The sequence below is a fragment of the Ceratotherium simum genome, chromosome 16 (assembly GCF_057802395.1).
Source record: "Ceratotherium simum simum isolate JZ-2026a chromosome 16, ASM5780239v1, whole genome shotgun sequence".
Taxonomy (NCBI): Eukaryota; Metazoa; Chordata; class Mammalia; order Perissodactyla; family Rhinocerotidae; genus Ceratotherium; species Ceratotherium simum.
In genome coordinates, this window is record NC_141915.1 from 28180653 (window position 1) to 28205504 (window position 24852).

Below are 24852 nucleotides of genomic sequence, written 5' to 3' on the forward strand. Positions count from 1 at the left end.
GTATAAAGTGAAAGATAATTCAAATACCACACACAATATCAGAGTGACTATCAGATCATCTGACTCTGAGAGTCAGAGAGTATCTATCACACAATTGTGACAGTTTAAGAATGTGTTCTCTGAAAATTCATTATCGGAGTGAGAATATATGAAAAAAATTCCCTGAATCTTTTTGAACTTTCTAAAGTCTTGAGGAATTAGACAAATTTAAACTCCAAGTTAGTATACAATTTAAAAGCATTCAAAATCTCAATAAATCTCCCAATAATGGGTTAGCAAGTTATGCAGGTATATATTTCTGGCCTAAAATTTAGTGAAGTGTAATTTAATTTAGTGAAGTGTAAAATACATTCAACTCATCACAGCCTTTAAATTGCTGAAAAAGGCCACTGCTCCAGATCTGATTTTTTTTTTTTTTTTGTGAGGAAGATCAGCCCTGAGCTAACATCCATGCTAATCTTCCTCTTTTTGCTGAGGAAGTCCGGCTCTGAGCTAACATCTATTGCCAATCCTCCTCCTTTTTTTTTTTGCCCCAAAGCCCCAGTAGATAGTTGTATGTCATAGTTGCACATCCTTCTAGTTGCTGTATGTGGGACGCAGCCTCAGCATGGCCGGAGAAGCGGTGCACTGGTGCGCACCCGGGATCCGAACCCGGGCCACCAATAGCGCGGCGCACACACTTAACCTCTAAGCCATGGGGCTGGCCCTGGATCTGATTTTTAATTAGATAAAATTTTAAGTAAGAATCCAAATTTTAAAAAGATAGAACCTTAAAGACACTTGAAGGACTCTCTTTTTGAGAGTCTGATAGGTTTTGGGGAAGGTTTCTTCATCTCTCTCTTCCAATATGTAAAAATATTGTTTTATGTTCCTTTGTGTAAAAACACGATTTTATTTTCACGGGAAAAATGCATAACTTGTAAAATTACAGCTTGAAAAATCCCATTTCTCATTTTCTCTCAATCTACTTCTAAACGTTCATTCAGTTTTTCATAACCAATGCAATCTTAGCAAAACAATTTCACCAAAAAGATGGAGGAGTAAGAGTAAGGTCAAGAATTAAGATAGTAGCTCTTTCATCTTGGCTGCCGACATGCCATCCAGACTGAGGAAGACCCGGAAACCTGCATCGGCAAGCACCAGAAGCACCCAGGAGGCGGGAGCAATGCTGGTGACATGCATCACCACAGGATCAACTTCAACAAATATCACCCACCAGGTTACTCTAGGAAAGTTGGTATGAGGCATTACTACGTAAAGAGGAAGCAGAGCTTCTGCCCAGCTGTCAACCTTGATAAACTGTGGACCTTGGTCAGTGAGCAGATATGGGTAAATGCTGTCAAAAACAAGACTGAAGCTGCTCCTATCACTGATGGGGTACGATCGGGGTTACTACAAAGTTCTGGGGTAGGGAAAGCTCCTAAAACAGCCTGTCATCATGAAGGCCAAATTCTTCAGCAGAAGAGCTGAGACGATTAAGGGTGTATGGGGGGGGGGCGGGGGGGCTGTGTCCTGGTAGCTTGAAGCCACATGGAGGGAGGTTCATTAAATGCTAACAGCTTAAAAAATAAAATTAAGACAGTAAAAGGAGTAACAGTCACGAGTTGGGAGATTTAGCTGTGAGACCTTCGGAATATCACTTCACATCCCAGATTCTCTCTTTCCTCCTCCAATTATCAGGCACATGGAGTAAATGATTGCCATTATTTTCTTTCTGTACTAATAGTCTAAGAATTCTACCCAGCCCAAGGCTGCTGTTTTGGATTTATGTAATAACAACTACTTCCGTATAGTGATTTACAGGTTACATATAGATTAGCTAAGATGATGCTAAGAATTATTTCTAGGGAACAGTTATCTTTATCCTTACCTTCTACAAATGAGAAACTGAGGGCTCAAAGGGCACCAAATAGCAATTCAGCAGCATATAAATGGCAAAGTGAGAGTTCAACCTCACTTTTCCAAGTCCCAATTCAGTGTTTCTTCTACTACACAAAACAGTTGGGTGAGAGCATTTTCAGTTTTCACCAAGGAATTCCGGAGTCACAGATAAAAAAAAAAGACAAAGAAATAGTCCCAAAAGTTTAGCTTGTCCTAGTATTTACAAATGTGTCTCATTACTAGAATTAAGAAAACACTCATCTCTTGATTCTCGCTATTTAAACTGACCGTCATGAAAATCAGATGACTTCATCTTTGCCTCTTTTGGTCATTTCCTTGTAGGTTATTACTGTTTGTGTATTTCTCTGACAAAATTTTAAATTCAGATTGCTTAATAGACCTCCCTACTTTATCACCCCTAAATACCTGCGGAATATAAACTGGCCTATACAAGTCATTAATAAGAAAATAAGTTAAATCACAGAATATTTTCAAATGACAAAGGTACATGCTTCAGGTTAGTTATAGCAAAATGAAGAATTTGAGCCAAGGGCCAGCCCCACGGCATAGCGGTTAAGTGTGCGTGCTCCGCTGCTGGCAGCCCGGGGTTCGGATCCTGGGTACGCACAGAGGCACCGCTTGTCAGGCCATGCTGAGGCGGCGTCCCATATAAAGTGGAGGAAGATAGGCACAGATGTTAGCCCAGGGCCAGTCTTCCTCAGCAAAAAGAGGAGGATTGGCATGGATTTTAGCTCAGGGCTGATCTTCCTCACAAAAAAAAAAAGAGTTTGATCCAGATAATTCTAAAATTTATGATCTATGAAACAGAATTTTTTTATTATCCACTGTTTGGAAAAACACTAGAACCTGCTACATGTTCTCCATCTATTAAAATGGTAGTAATGTCTCTACTCCGCCCATTAAGATGGATAACTGGAGATAACTTGGTCATTCGACATTAACTGAAACCAGAATTACTTGCAGCACTTTTTACACTGTTGAACTGTCATTCTTTGCCCACTCTAAAGGATATTTTGGGTTTCATTTTCTCTTACATATTCAAGAGCTTCCCAATAATATTGACTAAGGACCTTCATTTCTATCTTAAGAAAATTAGGACCTACTGAGTAGATAAATTATGGTGTAATTATTTGTATCAACGAATTCTTAGCAACCAAATGGCTTCATGATAGGGTTCTATAAAATAATAAACTAAAATAGTGCACTTGGAAAATGTAAATTAAACTTTTCAGTAACGATTATTATGTGAAGTCAGGTACGTGTACTAGGAACTTTGAGGGACCCTTCCTCTCCATAAAAACTAGACCCTGGATTGGAATATTCTTTGAGACGTCACTGGTCTCATAAAGGGGAGAGGGAGTCTTCAAGGTCCCCTTCTATTCCTCCAAAAAATAAGCAAACTATACAATAGACTCAGACAGACTGGATGGTCCACGAGCTAGGGTGGTTGTAAGGCATGGTGGGAACGGAAGGGAACCTGAGCAGTGGGAAGGAAACTAATAGGAGCAACTGGCAATTGGGATGGCCAAGGCCACCCTGAGACAAGATTCCTATAGCAACATCTCTGTAGGAAGACTGAACTTTGGAGGTGGGAGACTGAATTTGTGATTTTTCTCTCTGGGCTAAAACCCATGAAGAAAAGCAGAATATGTCACCCCAAAAATGCCACTTTGGCATATTGAATATTTTGAATTAAAGGTGCTTAAGAAACAGCAGGTACAAGAAGGATACTCTGACTCTCCTTTTTCTTCCTGAAAGCAGGAGATAAAACTCCTATAGCAAAGGTACCCTCCTTGTACCAGGAGGAAGGAAGAGACTCTTCACCAGAGACAGCAAATTTGCAGCCGATAAATCTGTACAAATAAACCCTGTTAAACTAACCCTTACCTTCCTAGTTATTTCTTCACCATTTACTACCCTTAGCCCAAACCTCTCTGTCTTATCAATTCTTCACAAATTTAGTGTTTCTTTGTCTAAAAGGTATAAAAGCTTCCTGCTCTGGTCACTTCTTCGGGTCCTCATTCTCTCATGAAGGCTCCCATTTACATGTAAGAAATTTAGTCAAATTTGTATGCTTTTCTCCTGTTAATCTGTCTTACGTCAGTTTAACTCTTAGGTCCAGTCAGAGACCCAAAAAGGATAGAGAATTTTTCCTTCCTTACACCCACAGGGGCCACTGATGTAGTCTCAAGTCAGAGGTGCCTTTCTAGCTCTAAACAGAAGTAGAAGCAAACCCTCTTTGTAAATTAGGTCCACTAGATTCCCACAGAATAAGATCAATCAATAAACTCACAAAGGTACCAGAAAGCAAGCCATTATGAGTACAGACCCCCCCACTGTCCCCTACCCCTTCAGAAGGACAAGAAAAACTGATATTAGAGATTCAAGTGCAGAATAAATATATTATAGAATAGCTATGTATAAAAGTGTTTACAGGGGGCCAGCCTGGTGGTGTAGTGGTTAAGTGCTCGCGATCTGCTGTGGTGGCCCAGGGTTCGCAGGTTCGGATCTCAGGCACGCACCGACCCACGGCTTGTCAAGCTATGCTGTGGCGGCGTCCCATATAAAGTAGAGGAAGATGCGCACGGATGTTAGCCTAGGGCCAGTCTTCCTCATCAAAAAGAGGAGGACTGGCAACAGATGTTAGCTCAGGGCTGGTCTTCCTCACACACAAAAAAAATGTTTACAGAACAAAGGATGCAATTACAAAGACGAGCACACAATAAAAACTATCACAACTAAATAAATTTGAGGGAAAGAAAAGCAAATGGAACTTCTAGAAGTAAAAAATATTTAACTGTTGAAATTAAAAACCAATGGATGGATTAAACAGCAGATCAGACACAGACGAAGTGACTTGGATGAGCTATCCAGGGAATTTATTAAGAATGCAGCAGAGATAAAATGGAAAATATAAGCGAATAAGAGACACAGAAGACACAGTGAGAAGGTCTACCACTGTTTAATTGGAATCCCAGAAGAACAGAAAGCATGGAGGAAATGTAAATTCAAAAAGATAAAGGCTTAAAATTTCCAGAGTTGGAAAGATGAAGGCCTAATTTTTCCAGAAATGAGTCCATCAATCTAGGAAGTACAATATATCCCAAGTAGAACAAATAAAAATATATCCTATCCAGAAACACTGCAATCAAACCACAGAACACTAAAGCAAAGAGATTTTGATCCTGAAGAAACCAAAAAGAAGAGACAGACTGCTGAAACTGAAAGAACAGAACGAAAGCAGAATTCATTTTTTTGTGTGTGTGTGTGAGGAAGACCAGCTCTGAGCTGACATCCAACGCCAATCCTCCTCTTTTTTTGCTGAGGAAGACTGGCCCTGGGCTAACATCCGTACCCATCTTCCTCTACTTTATTTTTTTATTTTTTTTAAACTTTATTTATTTTCCCCCCCAAAGCTCCAGTAGATAGTTGTATGTCATAGCTGCACATCCTTCTAGTTGCTGTATGTGGGACTCAGCCTCAGCATGGCTGGAGAAGCGGTGCGTAGGTGCACGCCCGGGATCCGAACCCGGGCCGCCAGCAGCAGAGCGCGAGCACCCAACTGCTAAGCCACGGGGCCGGCCCATCTTCCTCTACTTTATATGGGATGCCGCCACAGCATGGCTACACAAGCAGTGCGTCGGTGCGCACCCGGGATCCGAACTGGCAAACCCCAGCCGTCGCGCAGAGCGCACGCACTTAACCGCTTGCGCCACCGGGCCGGCCCTGAAAGCAGAATTCTTGACAGCAACAATGAAAGCCAAAAAACAAGGAAATAATATCATTAGATTTTTGAGATAAAATTGCTAGTCTAGAATTGTGCCCAAAATAAAGACATTAATAGTAAGCAATAAACGAGGGAGCACCAGATCTACTAAAAAAATAAATTTCTAAAGAATATTCTATAAGAAGAAAGTAATGATCCCCCCAAATTGGCTGAGATATAAGAAATGTAGAAAAATAAAATGTGAAATATAAAAGTAAATAAAATAAGTATTGTACAAAATAATAAAAGTGTCTAATTTGTGACTATAATTTTTAAAAGATCTGAAATTTGGACAATGGTATATAAATCAGGAAAAGATAGCTAAAGTGTTCTAAAGCTGGGGAGCATAAAAATAGTACTTGATAGAAACAAGTCCAAATAGTCCAAATATGTCAATAATCGAAAAAAAAAAACATAAACAGACTAAACTCATCACTTTAGAAACAGACTGAAAATTGTATTTTTTAAAAATCCAGGGGCCAGCCCTATAGCGTAGTGGTTAAGTTCAGTGTGTTCTGCTTTGGCGGCCTGGGTTTGCAGGTTTGGATCCCAAGCACACATCTACACCACTCATCAGGCCACACTGTGGAGGTGACCCACATATAAAGTAGAGGAAGACTGGCAGGGATGTTAGCTCAGGACTGATCTTCCTCAAGCAAAAAATGAGGAAGATTGGCAACAGATGTTAGCTCAGGGCTAATCTTCCTCAGGGGAAAAAAAAAAAAAATCCACGCTTTTTCATAAGGACATAGAAAGAGAAAAGACAAATGTCATTATTAGGGACAGAGAATATAATAAAAGGTTCAACTCACCAGGAAGATGTAACAATTCTAAATTTGAATGCACCTAATAGAATACAGCATCAAAATTTATAACATAAAAATTGATAAAAATACATGCAGAAATGGATAAATCCAACATTATTGGGAGATTTCAAAACAACTGTTAATTACTGATATTTCAAACCAAACAGAAAACAAAACAAAACATTCAGCAAAGACAGATGATTTTAATAACACAATTAAGAAACAAAATGTAGGGAGGGATAGATATAAGATTCAGCATCTGACAATTAGAGAATACAGATTTTTTCATAAGCCACTTATGATTAAGCGAAGAAATAAGTCTCAACAAATTCCAAAGAATTGGCATCACAGACCACATTCTCTGATAACCCAGAAATTACATCCAACTTTAATAACAAAAATATAAAATTTCTACATATTTAGAAGTTAATGCACAGAATTCTAAGTAACTATGGGCAAAATAAGAGAAAATTGAAAACTGCTCAGAACTACTAGAACCAATAAGTGAATTTAGCAAGGTCACAGGATGAAAGATCGAAACCAATACTCTTTCTATTATGTACTTGGAATAAATAATTACAAAGTTAAATTTTAAAAAATTTCATTTACAATAGCATCTGAAAACACGAAATACTTAGAGATAAGTTTAACAGAATATGTACAAGATCTATTCTAAAAAAAATAAAAAAAGAAATTACAGAGGACCTAAGCAAACGGGGAAATACACCATGTCCATCCTTTGAAAGACTCAATATTGTTACTATGTCAATTTCCCTCAAACTGATATATAGGTTTAATACAATCTCAATCAAAACTCAAGCAGGCTTTTTTCTTTTAAGTCGAAAGTGATAATTGGATTCAAATTTATATGGAAATGCAAAGAACTCAGAATGGCCAAAACAATTTAGATAAAGAACAAACTTGGAAGACTTGCACTAATTGATTTCAAGACTTACTTTAAAACTGTAGTAATCATGACAGTGTGGTTATGGCAAAAGGATAGACCTAGATCAGTGGAACAGAAGAAAGAATACAGAAATAGACTCACATACATATGGTCAATTAATTTTCAACAAACGCACAAGGCAATTTAATGGTGAAAGAAAGTCATTTCAACAAATGGTACTAGAATAACAATATTCTTATGAAAAAATGAACATCGACTCATCTCTCATATGCAACAACTGATTTGAAATGGATCATAGATCTAAATGTAAGAACAAAAACTATAAAGCTTCTAGAAAAAAAAAACAGGAGAAAATCTTTGCAATCTTGGGGTAGACTAATATTTCTTAGGACTTCAAAAGCATGAAGCATAAAAGAAAAAATTGATAAATTGGACTTAATCAAGTTTAAAAACTTTTGCTCTTTGAAACATTGTTTAAAAAACCAAAAAGGTAAGCCACAGAATGAGAGAAAATACTTGCAACACATATATCTGACAAAGTTCTTGTATCCAGAGTATATATCTCTCTATACATATGTAATAGTAATAAATAATGAAAGTGTGTTATATAGGTATGGAGATAGAAAACCTGATCAAGAAGCAGAAAAGAGGGCCCCTCAAAAGCCTCTTGTATATTTGGAACTCTATATGACAGACATGGCAAGATAGATCAGTGGGGAAAGGAGAGACTGTTCAAACTGGTTATCCATACAAGAAAAGAAAATTTGGATCCTTACTTTGAATCATGCACAAAATTCAATTTCAAATGGGTTAAAGATTTAAAAGTCAAAAAGCAAAACTTTTAGGAAAAAACATAAATACCTTTCTGCCTTGGCGTAGGGAAGGATTTCATAAGACACACAAAAGAGCTATCCATAATGGAAAGACTGATAAATTAGACAACATTGAAATTCAAACTTAAATTCATCCCAAGATATCTTAAGTGAAAAGATAAACCAGGGAAACACATAACTGAAAAGAACTAGTAGGCAGATTATACAGAGTTTAAAATATTAAGAAAAAGACAACCCTACAAAACTAAAATAGGCAAAAGACATGAAGAGGTATTTCATAGCAGAGGACATATGTATGGCCAATAATGAAGATATCTACTTGGCCTCACTGACAATTAAAAAACATAAATCAAGATCACAATGAGATACCATTTGTATCCATTATCTTTTGCTGTATAACAACTTAGCTCCAAAACTGAGCGACTTAAAAAATCATTTAATACTTCTCATGATTGTATAAGTTAGGTTGGGCAGTTTTGGTCTGGGCTAGCTCGGCTCTTGAGCTAGGCAGGTCTCTGCTGGGGTGTCTTGTCTTTGCTCCACATGGTCCCCGATGTCTCAGTAGGTTAGCCTGGACTTTTTTCATATGGTGGGTTCAGCGTTCCAAAGAGCAGTAGGAGAAGACAGGACCCAATGTGCATGTGCTTTTCAAGCCTCTGTTGTGTCACACTTGCTAATGTCCCCTTGGCCAAAGCAAGTCACATAGCCAGGGACAGAGTCAAGGAATGGAGTAACAGACTCTAGAAGCAAATCATATTGCAAAGGGGTATGCATACAACGATGAGAAGAATTTGTGACTATTCTGCAATCCATCACTCAATTTTACACTCCACCACACCATTCTTACATGTATTCCTTTGGCAAAAATTAGGAAGGATCACAACAGCAAAGTCTGGGAAACAACTCGTAAAGTTGAATACTGGCATACTCAAATGCTAGCAATTCTATGCCTACGTATATAGCCAAAAGAACGTCTTGCACATGTGAAGAGCTGATATGTAAAACAATATTTTTAGCAACATTGGTCTTAAAAAAGCTATAAACAACTCAAATGTCCACTGTCTGGAGAACAAATAAATAAATTGGGGTAGAGCTACATGATGAAATATTATATAGCAGTGAAAATGAATTTTTCATTTACTCATTTAACAAATATTTACTGTACATAGTATGTGCCAGGCATAGTTTGAGATGCTAGAGATAGCACTGAACAGACAAAAATTCAAACACATACAGACAGTGATAAGTGCTACAGTGAAAAATAAAGACATTTGATATGTGTGCATATGTATGTGTTTGTGCACAATTTTTAATAGAGTGGATAGAGAAGCTTTCTCTGAGAATCTGACATTAGAGAAAAGCCATGTAAAAATATGAGGAAGAACACTATAGGGAAAGAGAAAAAAAAGTGCAAAGACTTTGAGGCAGGAGCCTGCCTGGCATGTTTCACTTACCAATAGTTATTAAGGATACTGATAAATTCAAATATTTAAATTCTTAAATATTGGAGTTTTGCAGGTATAGAGATCCTAGGGATAGCTCTATGATTATTTAATAAAAACTAGAGAAAATTCCTCCACCCCATAGAAATAGTATGGAAATCTCCTACAGATAGATCTCAAAAACTTATTACGGGCAGAAGAACCTTGTATATGCTCTTGATTAAATGCTTTTGGCAACATGGAGACCTGAAAGCTTCTGGAAGGAACTAGACTCAACAATGAGAGAAGTGGCTAGTCAGATCAACCAATTTGACTTTACTGGACTTTATTCTGTCCTCGTCTAGACCACAGGACAGCATTTGACAGAGCTGACCATTTCTTAAAAGAATTCTAAATAAGTAAAAACCTTCACATGCTTTTATATATAAATACTATATAAGAGAAAAAATGAAAAATCTTGCTCCCCTCTGCCCCTCATCTGTCTAGTACTCTCTCTGCTAGATGTAACCACTTTTATTAGTTTTGTGTATCTGATCATTCTTCAAACACTCCTTAGCCTCCTTTGCCAGTTCTCTTTTATCTCACCTGGGCCCTCTCTTTTCCCTTATCTCCCCAAGTGACTTATCTGATTCCATAGTTTAAAATATTAGCCTAAATTTGTATTTCTAGTCCTGACCTCTAGATCTGTATACCTAATAGCACCACTCGGATGATTCCTAAGCATCTCAAATTTAACATGTCCTTTCTTCCCTATCCCCATCTCCCTTCTCATAACAAACCTGGTCCTCCCCAAACCTTCCCTCTCCCAGTGCTTGGCACAACCCTCCACTCAGTTACTAAATCAAGACGCCTAGTCATCCTTGACTCTTCTCATTTCCTTACTCTTCACATCTAATCCAGGACCCAGTCCTATTCCAAATATATTTAGTATCCACCCACTGCTCTCCACTTTTTTGCCACTACTCTTGTTCAGGCCATCTTCATCTCTCACTTAGACTACTGCAATGGACTCCTAACTTCTTTTTCCATTTCTATTCTTGTCCCCTTCAATTCATCCTTCACATATGAGCAAGAGTGAACTTCTTATAAATCATATTACTCCCCTACTTGAAATTGTAGAATGACTTCCTATTGCACTCATAATTAAATTCAAACTCATTTCCACAGCCTGTAAAGCTCTACATAACCTGCACCATGAGTATGCTTCCTACCTAATCTCATGTTGCTGTATTCCAGAAGTACTGTACTAAAGTCTCACACGGGCACATATTCACATTAACTCTCTCTCAGACCCTTGTTGGTTTCCTTCATAACATTTATTACACTATGTTTATTCTTTCACTTCTGTATTTATTTTTTTCTCTATCAGGCTCCTGAATAAAATATCTGTTTTTGTCTTTGTTTCCCATTGTTTTCCCCAGAACCTGGTAAAAAGCCTAGGACACAAGATATTTGTTTACTGATCGGATGAATGAACAGATACAGCGATAGATGTCATTGAAAAAGGATCTTCTGATGCAAAAAAAGTAAGTGCTAGAAGACATCATTAAACATCAAATTCCCAAATTTCAATTCTCAAATTCTGTGTTAAAGTTTACACAGATAACGTAAACTGTTAACAATAATACACAAAAGGCTGAGATAATAGCCTACAATGCCTCATTTGGTTAAGAATCCCACATATGTTGTAAAATATTCACAAAATGAAATATACATATATATTTATTGAAAATTCATTAATAATGAGCAAACAATAATCAAGTAAGCAGCAATATAAAGACATGATTTCAAAAGAGGGTTGGGAAAGAGTTGTTAGCAATTGCTCAGCAGACCACATGATGATAACGATCATGGCACTGTTCTAAATGCTTTACTTATCCATTTAACCCTAACAATAAAGGTACTGACTTCACTGTCTAGGAGGAAACTGAGATAGCAAGAGGTTAAGTAACTAGTCCAAGGACTGCACTAGTAGAGCTGGAATTTGAACCAAGGCAATCTAGCTTTATAGCCCTGGCTCTTAACATTAGCTATCCGGTCCTTCCAGAAAAATCTATAAAGACCAAGGTTATTATTACAGAACCTTGAGAACAAAAGAAAACATAACAATGAACTACTGAAAAGACTATATATTTCTGGATAAGGCCAAACTCTTGAGCAATTATAGTTAGACCAGCTGGGATAGGATTACTCAATGGGTGGCCCTTGCTTAATGTAAAAATGCCTTAAGCTTTAAGTATCATCTTTTATCTGACACAGAAAAGTATCTCCTGTTCAAATTTCCAAAACCTTCAAGGAGCATAACATTTTTAAATGAGCTTTACATAAGAGTTTACATAATACACAATATCAGTTCAGCAAACTCTACACAAAGTTGCTTTCCCAGACAAAATAAGGAGTTTCTTGAAGCAATAAACACTTTAGAAATTACCCCCCAAAATATTTGCAAGTCTTTGTGAAAGCAGATTATTAACTAATATAGCAACAAACAAGTTATCACTTCAATTCATCCAGTTTGTTACTGAGGTTACTCAAGATTCTCTAATCCGGAGTTTATTTCCATACCAAAGAGAGAGAGACACCAACAAAGAGCATTAGGACAAAACAGCAATGATAATAAGCACGTGGCACTATAATCTCCAAGAAAGGGGAGGGACAAAACAGGTTTTGTGAAATCAGTGGAAGCAAAGCTTTCCCAACAAGTCAAAGAATTAACTTTCCTACAGTAGCTATTTACCCAGGATGAAATAATTAGAGAAATGACTACATAGATTAATAGACAATTAACACAGAATATTAAAATTACAAGCAGCTTGGGGAAATTTTTTTAGCAGGAGCAAAGAAATTAATACAGCTTCTTCCTACTCATTAGCAACAACTTTCACTCAGCAGAGACATGTGTTACAAAGATCCTTTCTGTCTTTTCCACTTGCCAGAAAGAAGACACCTCAATACCTCACAGCAATGAAGCACGAACTCAGAATAACTATTCTGAAAAATAGAACTAACTTCTTTTTCTCTTTCCTTATTCCATTCCACTGCAAATCTTGCCAAGCACAGTGTTTTTGTTTTCCTAGAATTTACAAGACTAAATCAGCTAATTTAGGAAAGGAAAAAAATGTACACTATATAGATCCTTTTAATACATATAGATCCCTTTAATATATAAGAGAAACCAGTGTCATGCAAAACAGGAAATATTACCAAACCATATAAACATGCTGGAGACAATTTTAGCAGAACAGAAAGAACAACTTGGGCCTCATTTCCAGTTCAGGTTCTGGCCCTACCTAAGCCATATGACCTCAGGCAAGCCAATTACTGATTGTTTCTGGGTCCCAATTTTCTCCTCTGTTATATGAGAAGAATCTCACTATATGTTCACAGAGGTTGCTTCTAATTCTAAATATTTCTATCAGTAGGTTTTAGTGAAATCATAGTTTCTTGCTTAATATAAATAAATAAGGCTACTTCTAACCTTTAGTTAACTATACGTAAGCACCAAAAACTTCAGCTTCCTTTGCACTTGGAAATTCTTAAGTGACAATACATGATGACCAAGACAGATCAGATTTAAACTCCCAAATGCGAAACTATACTCATTTTCCAGTCACCTACTTATTAACCAAGATGACTAATTCAGTGGATTACAGTATCAAACTATTCCTGGTTAGCTTTTATTGTGTTCAAAAGTAGGGCAAAGATTATCTTAGAAGAGTGTGTAATAATGTTTTCAGATAAATAGCACACAATATAAAAGATCAAATTTTGAAATGATGCAAAGTAACAGTATTCTGCACTGATACATTTCCAGCTTTCAGAGTAAAATGACAATATCACCATATTTTCATTTTTACAGTGATTTCACATTTACTATCTCACTTAATCACTGTGACAATCCTATGAAGTAAAATGAGCAGTAAGTTTATCAACACAATCCAGAACAGCTCAGAAAGTTAGATAACCTGCCAACTTGCACTCAGTAAGTGTTGGAGCGCAGACTTCAATCCAGGTCTTCTGATTTAAAATTTAATGCTCTTCAAAATCCTAAAAAGCAGTAATTCAAGCCAAAGGTAGGAAGAAGTTGTAAAAATGAGAAAATCTGGATAATCAGTCCAGATTTTCCGGACTGAATTGATAACTGAATTGAACAAAAAGAATTTAAGATCAAGTTTGGCAGTTATAAAGTCAATAAGCAAATTTACCAAACATTAAAATTAATGATAACATCTAATTTATATAATTCTACATCTCAAAAATCTAGTCACCTTATTTCAAAGACAAGTGTGAAAAAATTTTCTAACTCAAAACTAAGAACAATATGTAAATTAAACAACAAACTGATTAAAGTAGCTATAGGTAAACCACTAAAAGGCATTAAACCATTTACTGAAGTAAATCAGAAACTTAGTTATTCTGGAATGTGAGTCACAGAAATTAAACTTGATTAATCAAGTAGGATATATCCCTCAAAGGAAAAAAAAATGCTTCAGTGTTTTAAAATATAGGCAAAGAAGTAAAATATAAAAGATTTCTACTGTAGAGTCATTTCACACCTACACAAATTGGCCACATTTGTCTGGGAACCATCATTTCTCTTTCAAAGGTCAATAAAAACATAACCGAGAAAGAATAAAATGTTGCCTAGTAAATAATAGTAAATAATAGTTTCTCACTGTCATCACTTATACTAAGAATACACAACTAAAATCAGAACTAATGATAACACAGTTAATAGATATTAGCAGTCAGAACATTAAATTCTCTATCATTACAACACTAGAAATACTTGCACAAGCTTCTCCAAAGAATCAGTGCAATGTGTCTACAAAATTTCTGACAAGCCCCGAAAGAGAACTGAAAAACATTAAAGTTAGGAAAAAGAGCTATGTTGCTGAGATAGGTAAACAGTGCCAGAGCCTATACATTATGAGATTTTTGCATGGAGTTGCAGGAAAACAAAAGATAATAGTGTAAAACCTACTGGAGGTCATAAGTAATCTTAGCAGGGCCACATATGGCTTCCTGGAATTTTAGCGATTAAGCCGACCTTCACGTTTTATTGCAAACCCTCCACTGTAATGAAATACACGGGTCGGAGGAGTCAGGGATTTGGAAAACGCAGAGGACCCTATTCCTCATGAAAGTAGTGGGACATACGTGAAGTTCCTCTGCAAGAGATCTACGGAGCGAAGGCCCCACCCTCTTGGCCACCAACGCTTTAGATGGCACTTGCACGCCTGAATTTTGTTTAAAAGCGGGTACATTTAGCATCATGCGCTAGTGGTTGGGGAGGACAAGAACGCAAACTGACATCCTGAGAAACAGCTTGGTCATCAGCAGGGAAGCCCTTCTCCATTTACTCTAAGGTCCTAGACACCCAGGGAGGAAGAGCAGAGGGGTACTCTACAGAAGCTTCGAACGGCTTCCAAGTGCGCGGCAGTAAGAGCGAATCATCCGGAGACCAGTGCACGGGTTCAGTGCACCGGTGGACAACCACGGGGAGCTGTCCCAAATAACCCGGCTACCGCCAGACTGAGAGATCTAGAGTCAGCAGCGCCCTAAAACACTGCTTGCACGGTGCCCCAATCCTGCAAGATCTAAGTAGGAGAGCTCCGGAAGAAGCCAAGCTCTGAGGACAGTCTCAGACTTCCGTCCCTAATTCTCTGCGCTGGTTTACCTACCCGCTCTGATCCCGGCTTCTCCGGATCTCAAGATCCTGGAAGCGGCTCCCGACCGACTCTCACACGCGCCGCTGGGATCCGGCCAACCGGAATTCTCTCACGTCACTTCCGGTCCGTTTCCCCCCCGGGAGACCGCCTCCAAAAGAGAAACGTTCCCCTTACCCTTCGGCAACCTAAGTCGTTCGTCGCGGGATTTCAGTTCGGCTCTGGGTTCGGGACCTGTGGGCGGGGCGAGAGGAAGGATGACTGTTCTCTGCGCGGTGCTTGATCCGGAACTTCTTGTCAAGGGACCCCGGAAGAGGTAGCTCGCACGATAGAAACGTGTTCGCTACCGAGAAGTGAAGAACGCAGAGGCGCGAGTGAGGCGGAGGAGAGGTCTCTAGGTAGGTTGGCCCCTCACAGGGCGAAGGAGAGGGATGTCGATCTCCATTCTCTCTCCAGCTAGAAGATTTCTTCCCACTTCATTCCAAACCCCCCCCCCCCTTTCATCTTCTTCCTAAACTGTCTTGCGCCCAGTGGTCGCTGGATCCTCTGTTCCTGTTCTGCCAGTCGTCCTTTGAAAGAAGGGGCCAGGACCTAGGGAAAGCCTTTATTCAGGCAGCGTCGATGCGCTCGCCTCGACTGTGAGAGGATACCAGGCAGGCCTCACATTCTCTGTCCTATTTATTGAATACTTACAGCATATCAACTTGTTGAGTCTTACGAGGACAGAAAAGGTTTCTAAGAATATGATCGAAAATTTTGCCCCCCTGTGTCACACAGACATAATGTCGAGAGAAGTATTTAATCCTTTGACATTATACCCCAGGCACTGTATAGACACTGAGAATATGATGTACAGTGGTTATGTATAAGTGCTACAGCAGTTCTGAAGAGTAAATAATTAAGACTGACTGGGGCCGGCCCCGTGGCTTAGCGGTTAAGTGCACGCGCTCCGCTGCTGGCGGCCCGGGGTTCGGATCCCCGGCGCACACGAGGAACCGCTTCTCCGGCCATGCTGAGGCCGCATCCCACATGCAGCAACTAGAAGGATGTGCAACCATGACATACAACTATCTACTGGGGCTTTGGGGGGAAAAAAAAGACTGACTGGAGGATGGTGAACACGACTTCAGAGACAGGTGTCATTTGATCTACGCCTTCAGGGGTGAAAAGGATGTTTTTGTTTGTGACTGTGTGTTTAAGTGGAGAAAAATAGAAAATAACTTCAGGGAGAGATTGCTGCTTGAAAGGACCTAGTAATTTGGTGTGGCTGGATAGTACAGTATGTAGCAGGAAGAGCGGGTTAGAAGGATAAAGTAGCTTATAACCACATTGTGTAGTGCTTTGAATTCGTGCTAAGGGATTTATGTTTTATTCTTTAGGCATTTAGCCAGTGATTTTTGAGTAGGGAAATTATGGAATCAGATTTGTGTTTTAGAAGTATAATTTTAGGGGCAGATGGACTAGGATGAACTAGGTCACACACGGGTGAAGCAAATGTGGAAAAATTAGAGGTAGAGAAGTTAATTTTTGGCCAAGAGATAATTAGGGCACTGGTAGTAGATAAGGAGATTGGTTTAAGACAGATAAATTCCACAAGGTTTGGTGACCGGATGTGGTAGGACAGAGGAGGAAAAGTCCAGGGTTACTCAAAAATCAAGAATACAGAAAAAGGAAGTTTGAGAGGGAAGTGAAGATACTGAGTTCAGTTTAGGACATAGTTTAGGGTACTTCATAGACATCTGAGTGCTGATATCTAGCAGAAGCTGGAAATTCAAGTTTAGAACCCAGGAAAGGCTTTAGGAATCCTCAGCATATGATGATTTGGGAATAAATGAGATTGTTCATCTGACAAACTACTTGTCTGTCGCCTCCTACTAGAATGTTAGCTCCATGAAGAGTGGGACTGCTTTTTGTTCAGTACTCTATCTCCAGGGTCCAGAACAGTGCCTGGTGCACAATAGGCCCTCAATAAATATTGATTGATTGATTGACCGGAAAGAGAGTATATAGGCCAGCACCGTCCAGTACAACTTTCTTCAGTGATGGAAACGTCCTATATCTCGCTGTCTGATAGAGTAGCCGCTAGCTGCTTTTAAGTTGATGAGCTATTGAGCGCCTGAAGTGTGACTAAGTGCAACTAGAGAACTGAATTTTTATTTAATTAATTTAAGTGTAAATAACTGTATTTGGCTAATGGCTACTATATTGGACGATGTAGGTATAGACTGGAAAAAGGGCCAAATGTGTAAGCTTGGGTAACATGTAACATCAGGGGCAAACAGAGGACGTAGAGCCTGAGAAGGAGACTGTGGGAAAAAGCTATCAGCTATTATCAGGATGATGAAGGGGTGCAAGTTGGGTTAAAGAATTCAAAGGAGGAAAGTTTTTTTTTTTTTTTTTTTTTTAAGATTTTTTTTATTTTTTCCCCCCAAAGCCCCAGTAGATAGTTGTGTGTCATAGCTGCACATCCTTCTAGTTGCTGTATGTGGGACGCGGCCTCAGCATGGCCGGAGAAGCAGCGCGTCGGTGCGCACCCGGGATCCGAACCCGGGTCGCCAGCAGTGGAGCACGCTCACTTAACCACTAAGCCACGGGGCCGGCCCAAAGGAGGAAAGTTTTTAAAGTTATCAGTGAGTAGTGCAGAAAACTCAAGATGAGGCCTAAAATGAGGCAACTACATTTGGCAATTAGCAAGTGTCTGATTCCTTAGCAATTTCATTGACTAGGGAAGGGAGGCAGGTAATTGAAGTGTAGAGGTAAAGGGAAGAGGAAAAGTGAGGCAGTGGTTTAAGGGTCAAAGAGGATTTTGGAGCAGTTTTTTTAGGTTGGAAAAGACCAAGGAGCAGTAGCCAGTGGAGTCAGATTAATGGGTGGAGCATGGTTCAGGAGGTAAAGGTGTCAAGAGCATTCGTGAAAGGGAGTTCAGTCTGGCAGAGGAATTAGAAGACACCAGGAGGAGGTTTTTATAGGACATGTTTGTTTTGCAGTGCCATCATTGCCCAGGATTATCTGTTAGGCTATGAATATTTTTACTTTAGTCTCAAGCACTGGGTTTATTAATATGTGTATAGTAGATACACAGAAAAGGGGACAGGCTGAAACACCTTTTAGAGGAGTTAGATGATAATCTGATTAGTCTGATGAGATTAGAACATCCTAAAGAACAAAGATGTTAGTATTTTAACATTTTAGAATTAGAGACCTCATGAGATATGAGACAGAAGCAATAAACAAACTTGAAAATTTCTGAAACTTTCTCTGCTTTCTTTTTTTTTTTCCCTTTTTCTCCCCAAAGCCCCAGTAGATAATTGTATGTCGTAGTTGCACATCCTGCTAGTTGCTGTATGTGGGACGCCGCCTCAGCATGGCCAGACAAGCAGTGGGTCGGTGCGCGCTTGGGACACGAACCTGGGCCACCAGTAGGGGAGCGCGTGCACTTAACCGCTAAGCCATGGGGCCGGCCCCTCTGCTTTCTTCTCCATTGACTCTTTTTGGTGTAGTTTTTAGGTAAAGTTGAGAAGTTTTCTATCATGACCTTTAAATGAGTATATTTTATATTGCTCTTTTAGTTATGTTACTGTGAATAAGCAGCTTCTCTGATCCTTATTTTTCTCATCTTTAAAATGAGGCTAATAATATCTTCCTTTTATTTTCATAGCAACAATAATGGAAGTAAAGGGTTTAACTTGTCATCCAACACATTATAGTCCTCTATATGTAGTTCCCTTCTCCAGATATACCCAAATCTAGTATATGGGATATTTGGTTACTTTGTGAACTGGAAAGTGGTGCAGAGAATCCTTCTAATTGTTGACATAGAGGTTAGTATACTTTTTTATATAATTGAATATTCGTTCAATTTGGAGTCTGGTTGTTACATTATCAGAGAGAAGTCCTGCTAATATGTAAGCATCATGTTGTAACTAAATGACAGATGCATTATGAGATAATGTGTGTTCTAATAAGAATTAAAAAATTTTTTTCTGGCTGCAGAGGCATCTAGAGCCATAAAGTACTATGTCAGTACAGCCCTGTCAGCGTATCAGGCATGCCAGTGAAAGAGGACTGAAACTAGGTGCTGATAGCTTACCATATGTGACCTTCTTAACGTATGGCCACTCCACGTCACTGTGCTTTGATCCCTGAGTGTCCCTAAATGTTCATTTCCTCAGGATTCTGTTTTAGCTCTTTCTTTACTCTATATACTTTTCCCAGTGGTCTCATCCACTTTCATCACTTTGGTGACCTCAGTTATATGTTAAAGTCTCTTAAATCTGTATTTCTAGCCTAAGCTTATCTCTTCTGACCTCTAAAATGGTATATCCTTTTTTTTTCTTTTTTGCTGGACATCTCTAACCAGGATGTCAAACCAAATGTAATAGATCTAAAACTGATTGCAGTATCTTTTACTTTCAAACCTGCTATTTCACCAGAATGCTCTTCATCAGTAAATAGTACCTCCATTCTCCATTTGTTCAAATCTAGGTGTCATTCTAAACTTCTCCCTTTCTTGTATCACCAGACTTGCAATTAGTCACCAAATCATAGAGACATGCCTCGGCTGCTTCTTTCCTTTCCTATTGCCCCTACTGTTGTCCAAGTGACTGTCATCTCATCCTGACTACTGGGGAAGGCAAAATAGAGTAGTGTTAAGAGCACAGACTCTGGAATCAGACTACCACTTACCAGCTGTGTGAAGTTGGGTGAGCTACTTATAGTCTCTGTACCTCAATTTCCACATCTGAAAAATGGGGATAATAATTATATATTTACCTTAAAGGACTGCTAGGTGTTAAAAGAGACAGTTCTTATGGAGTGTTTAGCCAATGCCTAATAAATAGCAAAATACTTCGCAATTATTAACTATTACGATTATTACATTATAGCAGTCTCCTAATTGATCCCCGGTACCTGTTCTTGCCAACTTCTAATTCATTCTTTACACTGAAGCCCCAGGTGATCTTTTAGAAAACAATCATTTTCCTGCAGCAGCTTCCCATTGTCCTTAGGGTAAATTCCAAACTGTTTAACACGGCTAGAAGGCCTTCTATGATTTGTATCCTGCCCTCCGTTCTCACTTTATTCTCTGCCACTTTTCCCCTCCATCTTTCAGCTATCTAGACGGCTTTCACGTCATTTGACATACCATATTTTTCTCTTCTGGCTTTCCCACTTGGTGTTCTTTCTGCCTGAAATGATCTTTCCTCCTTCTATCCTCTTACTGTTTGTTGCATTTTAAGTATCATATTCTCAAGGAGACCTTCTCTGACTTCCTAAACTGAGCTAAAGCCTTTTATGTACTTCCCAACACCTTTTCATAACATTCACCACCCTTGTAATTATTTGTCTGTCTCCTCCACCCATCTATGAACAACTGGCAGTGGCCTGTATTGTTCATCACTATATACTTAGCCTAACAAGGTATGTGCCTGGCACATAGGAAGCCAGCAAACATTTGTTTTTTTTTAACTTAACTTCTCTTGGCCTCATTTTCCTGATTTTCAGTATAGAAATAATCCTAACTTCCCAGTTATGTGGATCAAATGACATATACATTCAAAGTATCAATGAGCTTTGAGCTATGAAAACATGAAGTTTTATTAAAATAAAATGAAGGAAATTCAAAATTAGGATTGGGCCACTTCCAAACCACTACTAGAAAGTAAGCTCTGTGAGAGAAGGGACTTTTCCTGCTTTGTGCACTCCTGTATCCCCTAGACCCTGGAGCAGGGCCAATCAATATTTGTGGAAGGAAGGTGGCAATATATCATAAAAATAAAAGAACTGAGAAGGCATATGAGCTTAGTGACACACTTCTGACTATACTTCAGATACCCATCCTGTAGCTACACTCTGGAATTTGTATCACCTTACAATGTTCCATTTCCAGAATAAAACCCCAGGCATCTCTCTAACCACAGCCATCTGCCTTTCCAGCTTACTTCATCACACTTGTTCTTTAATAGCATATGGATATCCTTCTATATCACTGTCCTGTCTTTAAATCATTCTCTAAGAATGTGAATTTCATGGTCTGTCATTTCAAACATTCTAGCCCTCACTCTAAATTCCCTTACACCATTGTGTCTTGGTGCTTACTCTTAGCAAAATTCAAACCTGGATAAATCCAACTATCCATTGTAATAGAAGGGGAGGATGAATGAAGAATGTGGCCAGATTTGTTTGTATGTTTGGAGGCAGTGATTGGGTGGTTTTAGTCTTTTGGCTTCTATTTTCTCTGTGAAGTATGAAGTCATCTCTTCTTTATTTGTACTTATACAGAGGCTGCTAAGTACTGCTGGAGAAAATCACAAGAGGTCAGTATGGTACCATTATAAAATCATCGTTAATCTTAACCGTGTTTTCAACATTCCTCTGCAATCCTGCCGTGTTTTGCTGCAACTTTTATTTCAGTCTTCCTCTTCTCAACTCCAGCTTGACTTTTGTATACCTCCCTCCAAGGAACAACTTCCTGCCTCCAAATCCACAGTCCTACCTGCATCTAAAACTGTCAAGTTGGGAAAGGTGCCCCTTCTTTGCAACACCAAATCCCTCTGTACGGAGTTTAGGTCTCCTCCCACCCTAGTGCTTTGTGTGTGTTTGTTTGTTTGTTTTGTGAGGAAGATCAGCCCTGAGCTAACATCCAATGCCAATCCTCTTTTTGCTGAGGAAGATTGGCCCTGGGCTAACATCTGTGCCTATCCTCCTCTACTTTATATGGGACACCGCCACAGCATGGCTTGACAAGCGGTGCGTCAGTGTGTGCCTGGGATCTGAACCTGTGAACCCCGGGCCACCAAAGCAGAGCACACGCACTTAACCGCTGTGCCACTGGGCCGGCCCTGTAGTGCTTTGTATAGTTAAATATTCTTTCTCTATCTTGAGCATCTACCTACGTTTTCCCTGGCTCTATCCATTGACAGTTAAATATGCTCAGCATTTAAATATACTCATCTTTCCATCTTTTTTTTTAAACGGTTTTGTTTATTTATTTATTTATTTACGAGGAAGATCAGCCCTGAGCTAACATCCAGCTAATCCTCCTCTTTTTGCTGAGGAAGACCGGCTCAGAGCTAACATCTATTGCCAATCCTCCTCCTTTTTTTTTTCCCCCCCAAAGCCCCAGTATATAGTTGTATGTCATAGTTGCACAGCCTTCTAGTTGCTGTATGTGGGACGCGGCCTCAGCATGGCTGGAGAAGCAGTGCGTCAGTGCACGCCCGGGATCCAAACCCGGGCTGCCAGTAGCGGAGCACGAGCACTTAACCACTAAGCCACTGTGCTGGCCCTCGTCTTTCCATCTTAAGACAAAAAAACAGGGCTGGCCCAGTGGTGTAGTGGTTAAGTTCACGCACTCTGCTTCGGCAGCCTGGGGTTCACATGTTCGGATCCCAGATGCAGACCTACACACTGCTCGTGAAGCCATGCTGTGGCAGCGTCCCACATACAACACATGTATTTCAATATATAGATGCTTAGATACTATTCCACTAGAAAAAGAAAAAACTGATGGTTGTTTGTGCCTATACATACACAGAAGCATTATGAATCCAACAGTCTCAAATGTAGACTGATAAAGGTGTTTTAGTGGTGACTCTAATACCATGAACAGCTTTGCTGGGGTAACAGGAATTTCTAAAATAATAAAGGATGATTTTCCTTTGTTTTATATGATAGTTACACTTTTGGTAAATTCAGTGTATATTAAAACTATGCAAAAAATACTTTGTGTTCATATATCAAACTCAGGTTTTAATAGTCTCAAGTATTAACAGTTTTTCACCTACAATAATGTCCAGTGGGATAAATCTGCACTTTGTAAGACTTTTCGCATTCCATGCTCAGGTCTAGTAAATATCAGCAGTGCACTTCACTCTAGCCCCATTATTGTGACAGCCAGGAACTTGTCTGAGGGGTTGGTACCATCCCCAATTGAGACCCAATGCGTTACAACGACACAATTAAATAAGCACTATATTCCAGAAAAGGGATGAGTTATTTTTGGTTTCTTTAGATCCTTTAGGCATCTTGGTAAAACAGAACATTTCCTTTCTCCACAAGACTTAGAGAAGACTGAGGAACAGAGCTTTGTTGTATCCAAGAACCAGAGAGATACTCTTCACTTTGAGATTCAAAATGACCTAAACTGCTTCACCTGTTGTCTTTTTTTTTTTTGGTGATGAAGATTTGCCCTGAGCTAACATCTGTTGCCAGTCTTCCTCTATTTTGTATATGGGATGTCACCACAGCATGGCTCGATGAGTGGGGAGTAGGTCTGCACCTGGGATCCGAACTTGCGAACGCCAAAATCGCCAAAGTAGAGCACACGAACTTAACCGCTACGCCACCTGGCGGCCCCCTTCACCTGTATTCTTGAATCTTTTCTAGTACACAGAGGAGAAAAAATGGTACACTCATAAGACCCAAAATATGTTTTGCCTTTTTCCTGGGTGACCTCATATAGTTTTAAAATGTTGCTGCTTGTATATACTGGCAGGGTGTTTTATCTGATAAGCCTCTAACTTTTCACTGCTAGATAGTGAGCTTTTTTCCTTTCCTTTAAGATGCTCTCCAGATCCTTGGTTATGGAATATTTGGCTCATCCTGGTGCACTCAGCTTGGCTGCTGGAGTTGTTTGTGGCATGTTCCTGGGCTGGGGCCTCCGTGCACACTTTGGGCTGACCCCCAAAAGCTCGGTGAGCAAGACAGACATGGAGACTGGAACTGAAGCAAGCATCTTAGGAGAGAGTGGGGAGTACAAAATGATTCTTGTGGTTCGAAATGACTTGAAGATGGGAAAAGGGAAAGTGGCTGCCCAGTGCTCTCATGCTGCTGTTTCTGCCTACCAGCAAATTCAAAGGAGAAACCCTGAATTGCTCCAACAGTGGGAATACTGTGGCCAGCCCAAAGTGGTAGTCAAAGCCCCTGATGAAGAAACTCTGGTTGAATTATTGACCCATGCAAAAATGCTGGGACTGACTGTAAGTTTAATCCAAGATGCTGGACGTACTCAGATTGCACCAGGCTCTCGAACTGTCCTAGGAATTGGGCCAGGACCAGCAGACCTAATTGACAAAGTCACTGGTCACCTAAAACTTTACTAGGTGGAATTTTGTATGATGGTTCCACCACCACAAGTGTTTGAAACTGTCAAATTCTAACAATAAAAGCTGAATGTCCCAACTTCAGTATTCTTGAGATGAAAATCCATTTCTGTGTTCTTCTATTATGTACTTGGCATGATATAGTTAAGTTACCTTGGGTAAAAATAAAAAAAAAGTTGGTTAAATGGTCCTGGTGGTTCAAGTGATAGGTGCTAAACCAAAAATATTTAAGATGAAAGAAACAGGTCACAACAAAATTAGATTATGAACGGGAAAATTTCCTATGCGTGGTTAGGTTTCTGTGTGTTGAGCTCTTTTTCTTCCCCGAGACTATGTTGCTGTACCCCTCGGAGGATCAGGGATTCAAGGGTATTCCCATTGAATGCAAACTACCGTTTGTTTTCTTGCTGTCACTTTTTGCAT

At 39.4% G+C, this 24852-nt stretch overlaps 2 protein-coding genes across 7 annotated transcripts in view; one reads left to right on the plus strand and one right to left on the minus strand.

Moving 5' to 3' along the window:
* The window catches only part of VMP1 (vacuole membrane protein 1), a 121665-nt gene extending 106182 nt beyond the window's left edge, over nt 1–15483 (minus strand). Inside the window, exon 1 of the mRNA XM_004434795.3 lies at nt 15341–15483. The gene's annotated coding sequence lies outside the window, so the exon portion shown is untranslated. The remainder of the gene's footprint in view (nt 1–15340) is intronic.
* A 97-nt stretch (nt 15484–15580) lies between these two features.
* PTRH2 (peptidyl-tRNA hydrolase 2) lies at nt 15581–24535 on the plus strand. Of its 6 annotated transcripts, none has more exons than XM_087440884.1 (5): nt 15603–15723; nt 18984–19146; nt 21608–21642; nt 23511–23733; nt 23890–24535. In XM_087440884.1, the coding sequence occupies exons 4-5, from the start codon at nt 23731–23733 to the stop codon at nt 24427–24429; spliced, it is 543 nt and encodes a 180-aa protein (XP_087297010.1). In that variant the 5' UTR covers nt 15603–15723; nt 18984–19146; nt 21608–21642; nt 23511–23730; the 3' UTR covers nt 24430–24535. The 6 variants fall into 6 exon arrangements, with proteins under 6 accessions (XP_087297013.1, XP_087297015.1, XP_087297010.1 ...); XM_087440885.1 differs by lacking the exon at nt 15603–15723 and adding an exon at nt 18621–18832; XM_087440887.1 differs by lacking the exon at nt 18984–19146 and having other exon boundaries at nt 15581–15723.
* Nucleotides 24536–24852: the final 317 nt, after the last annotated feature.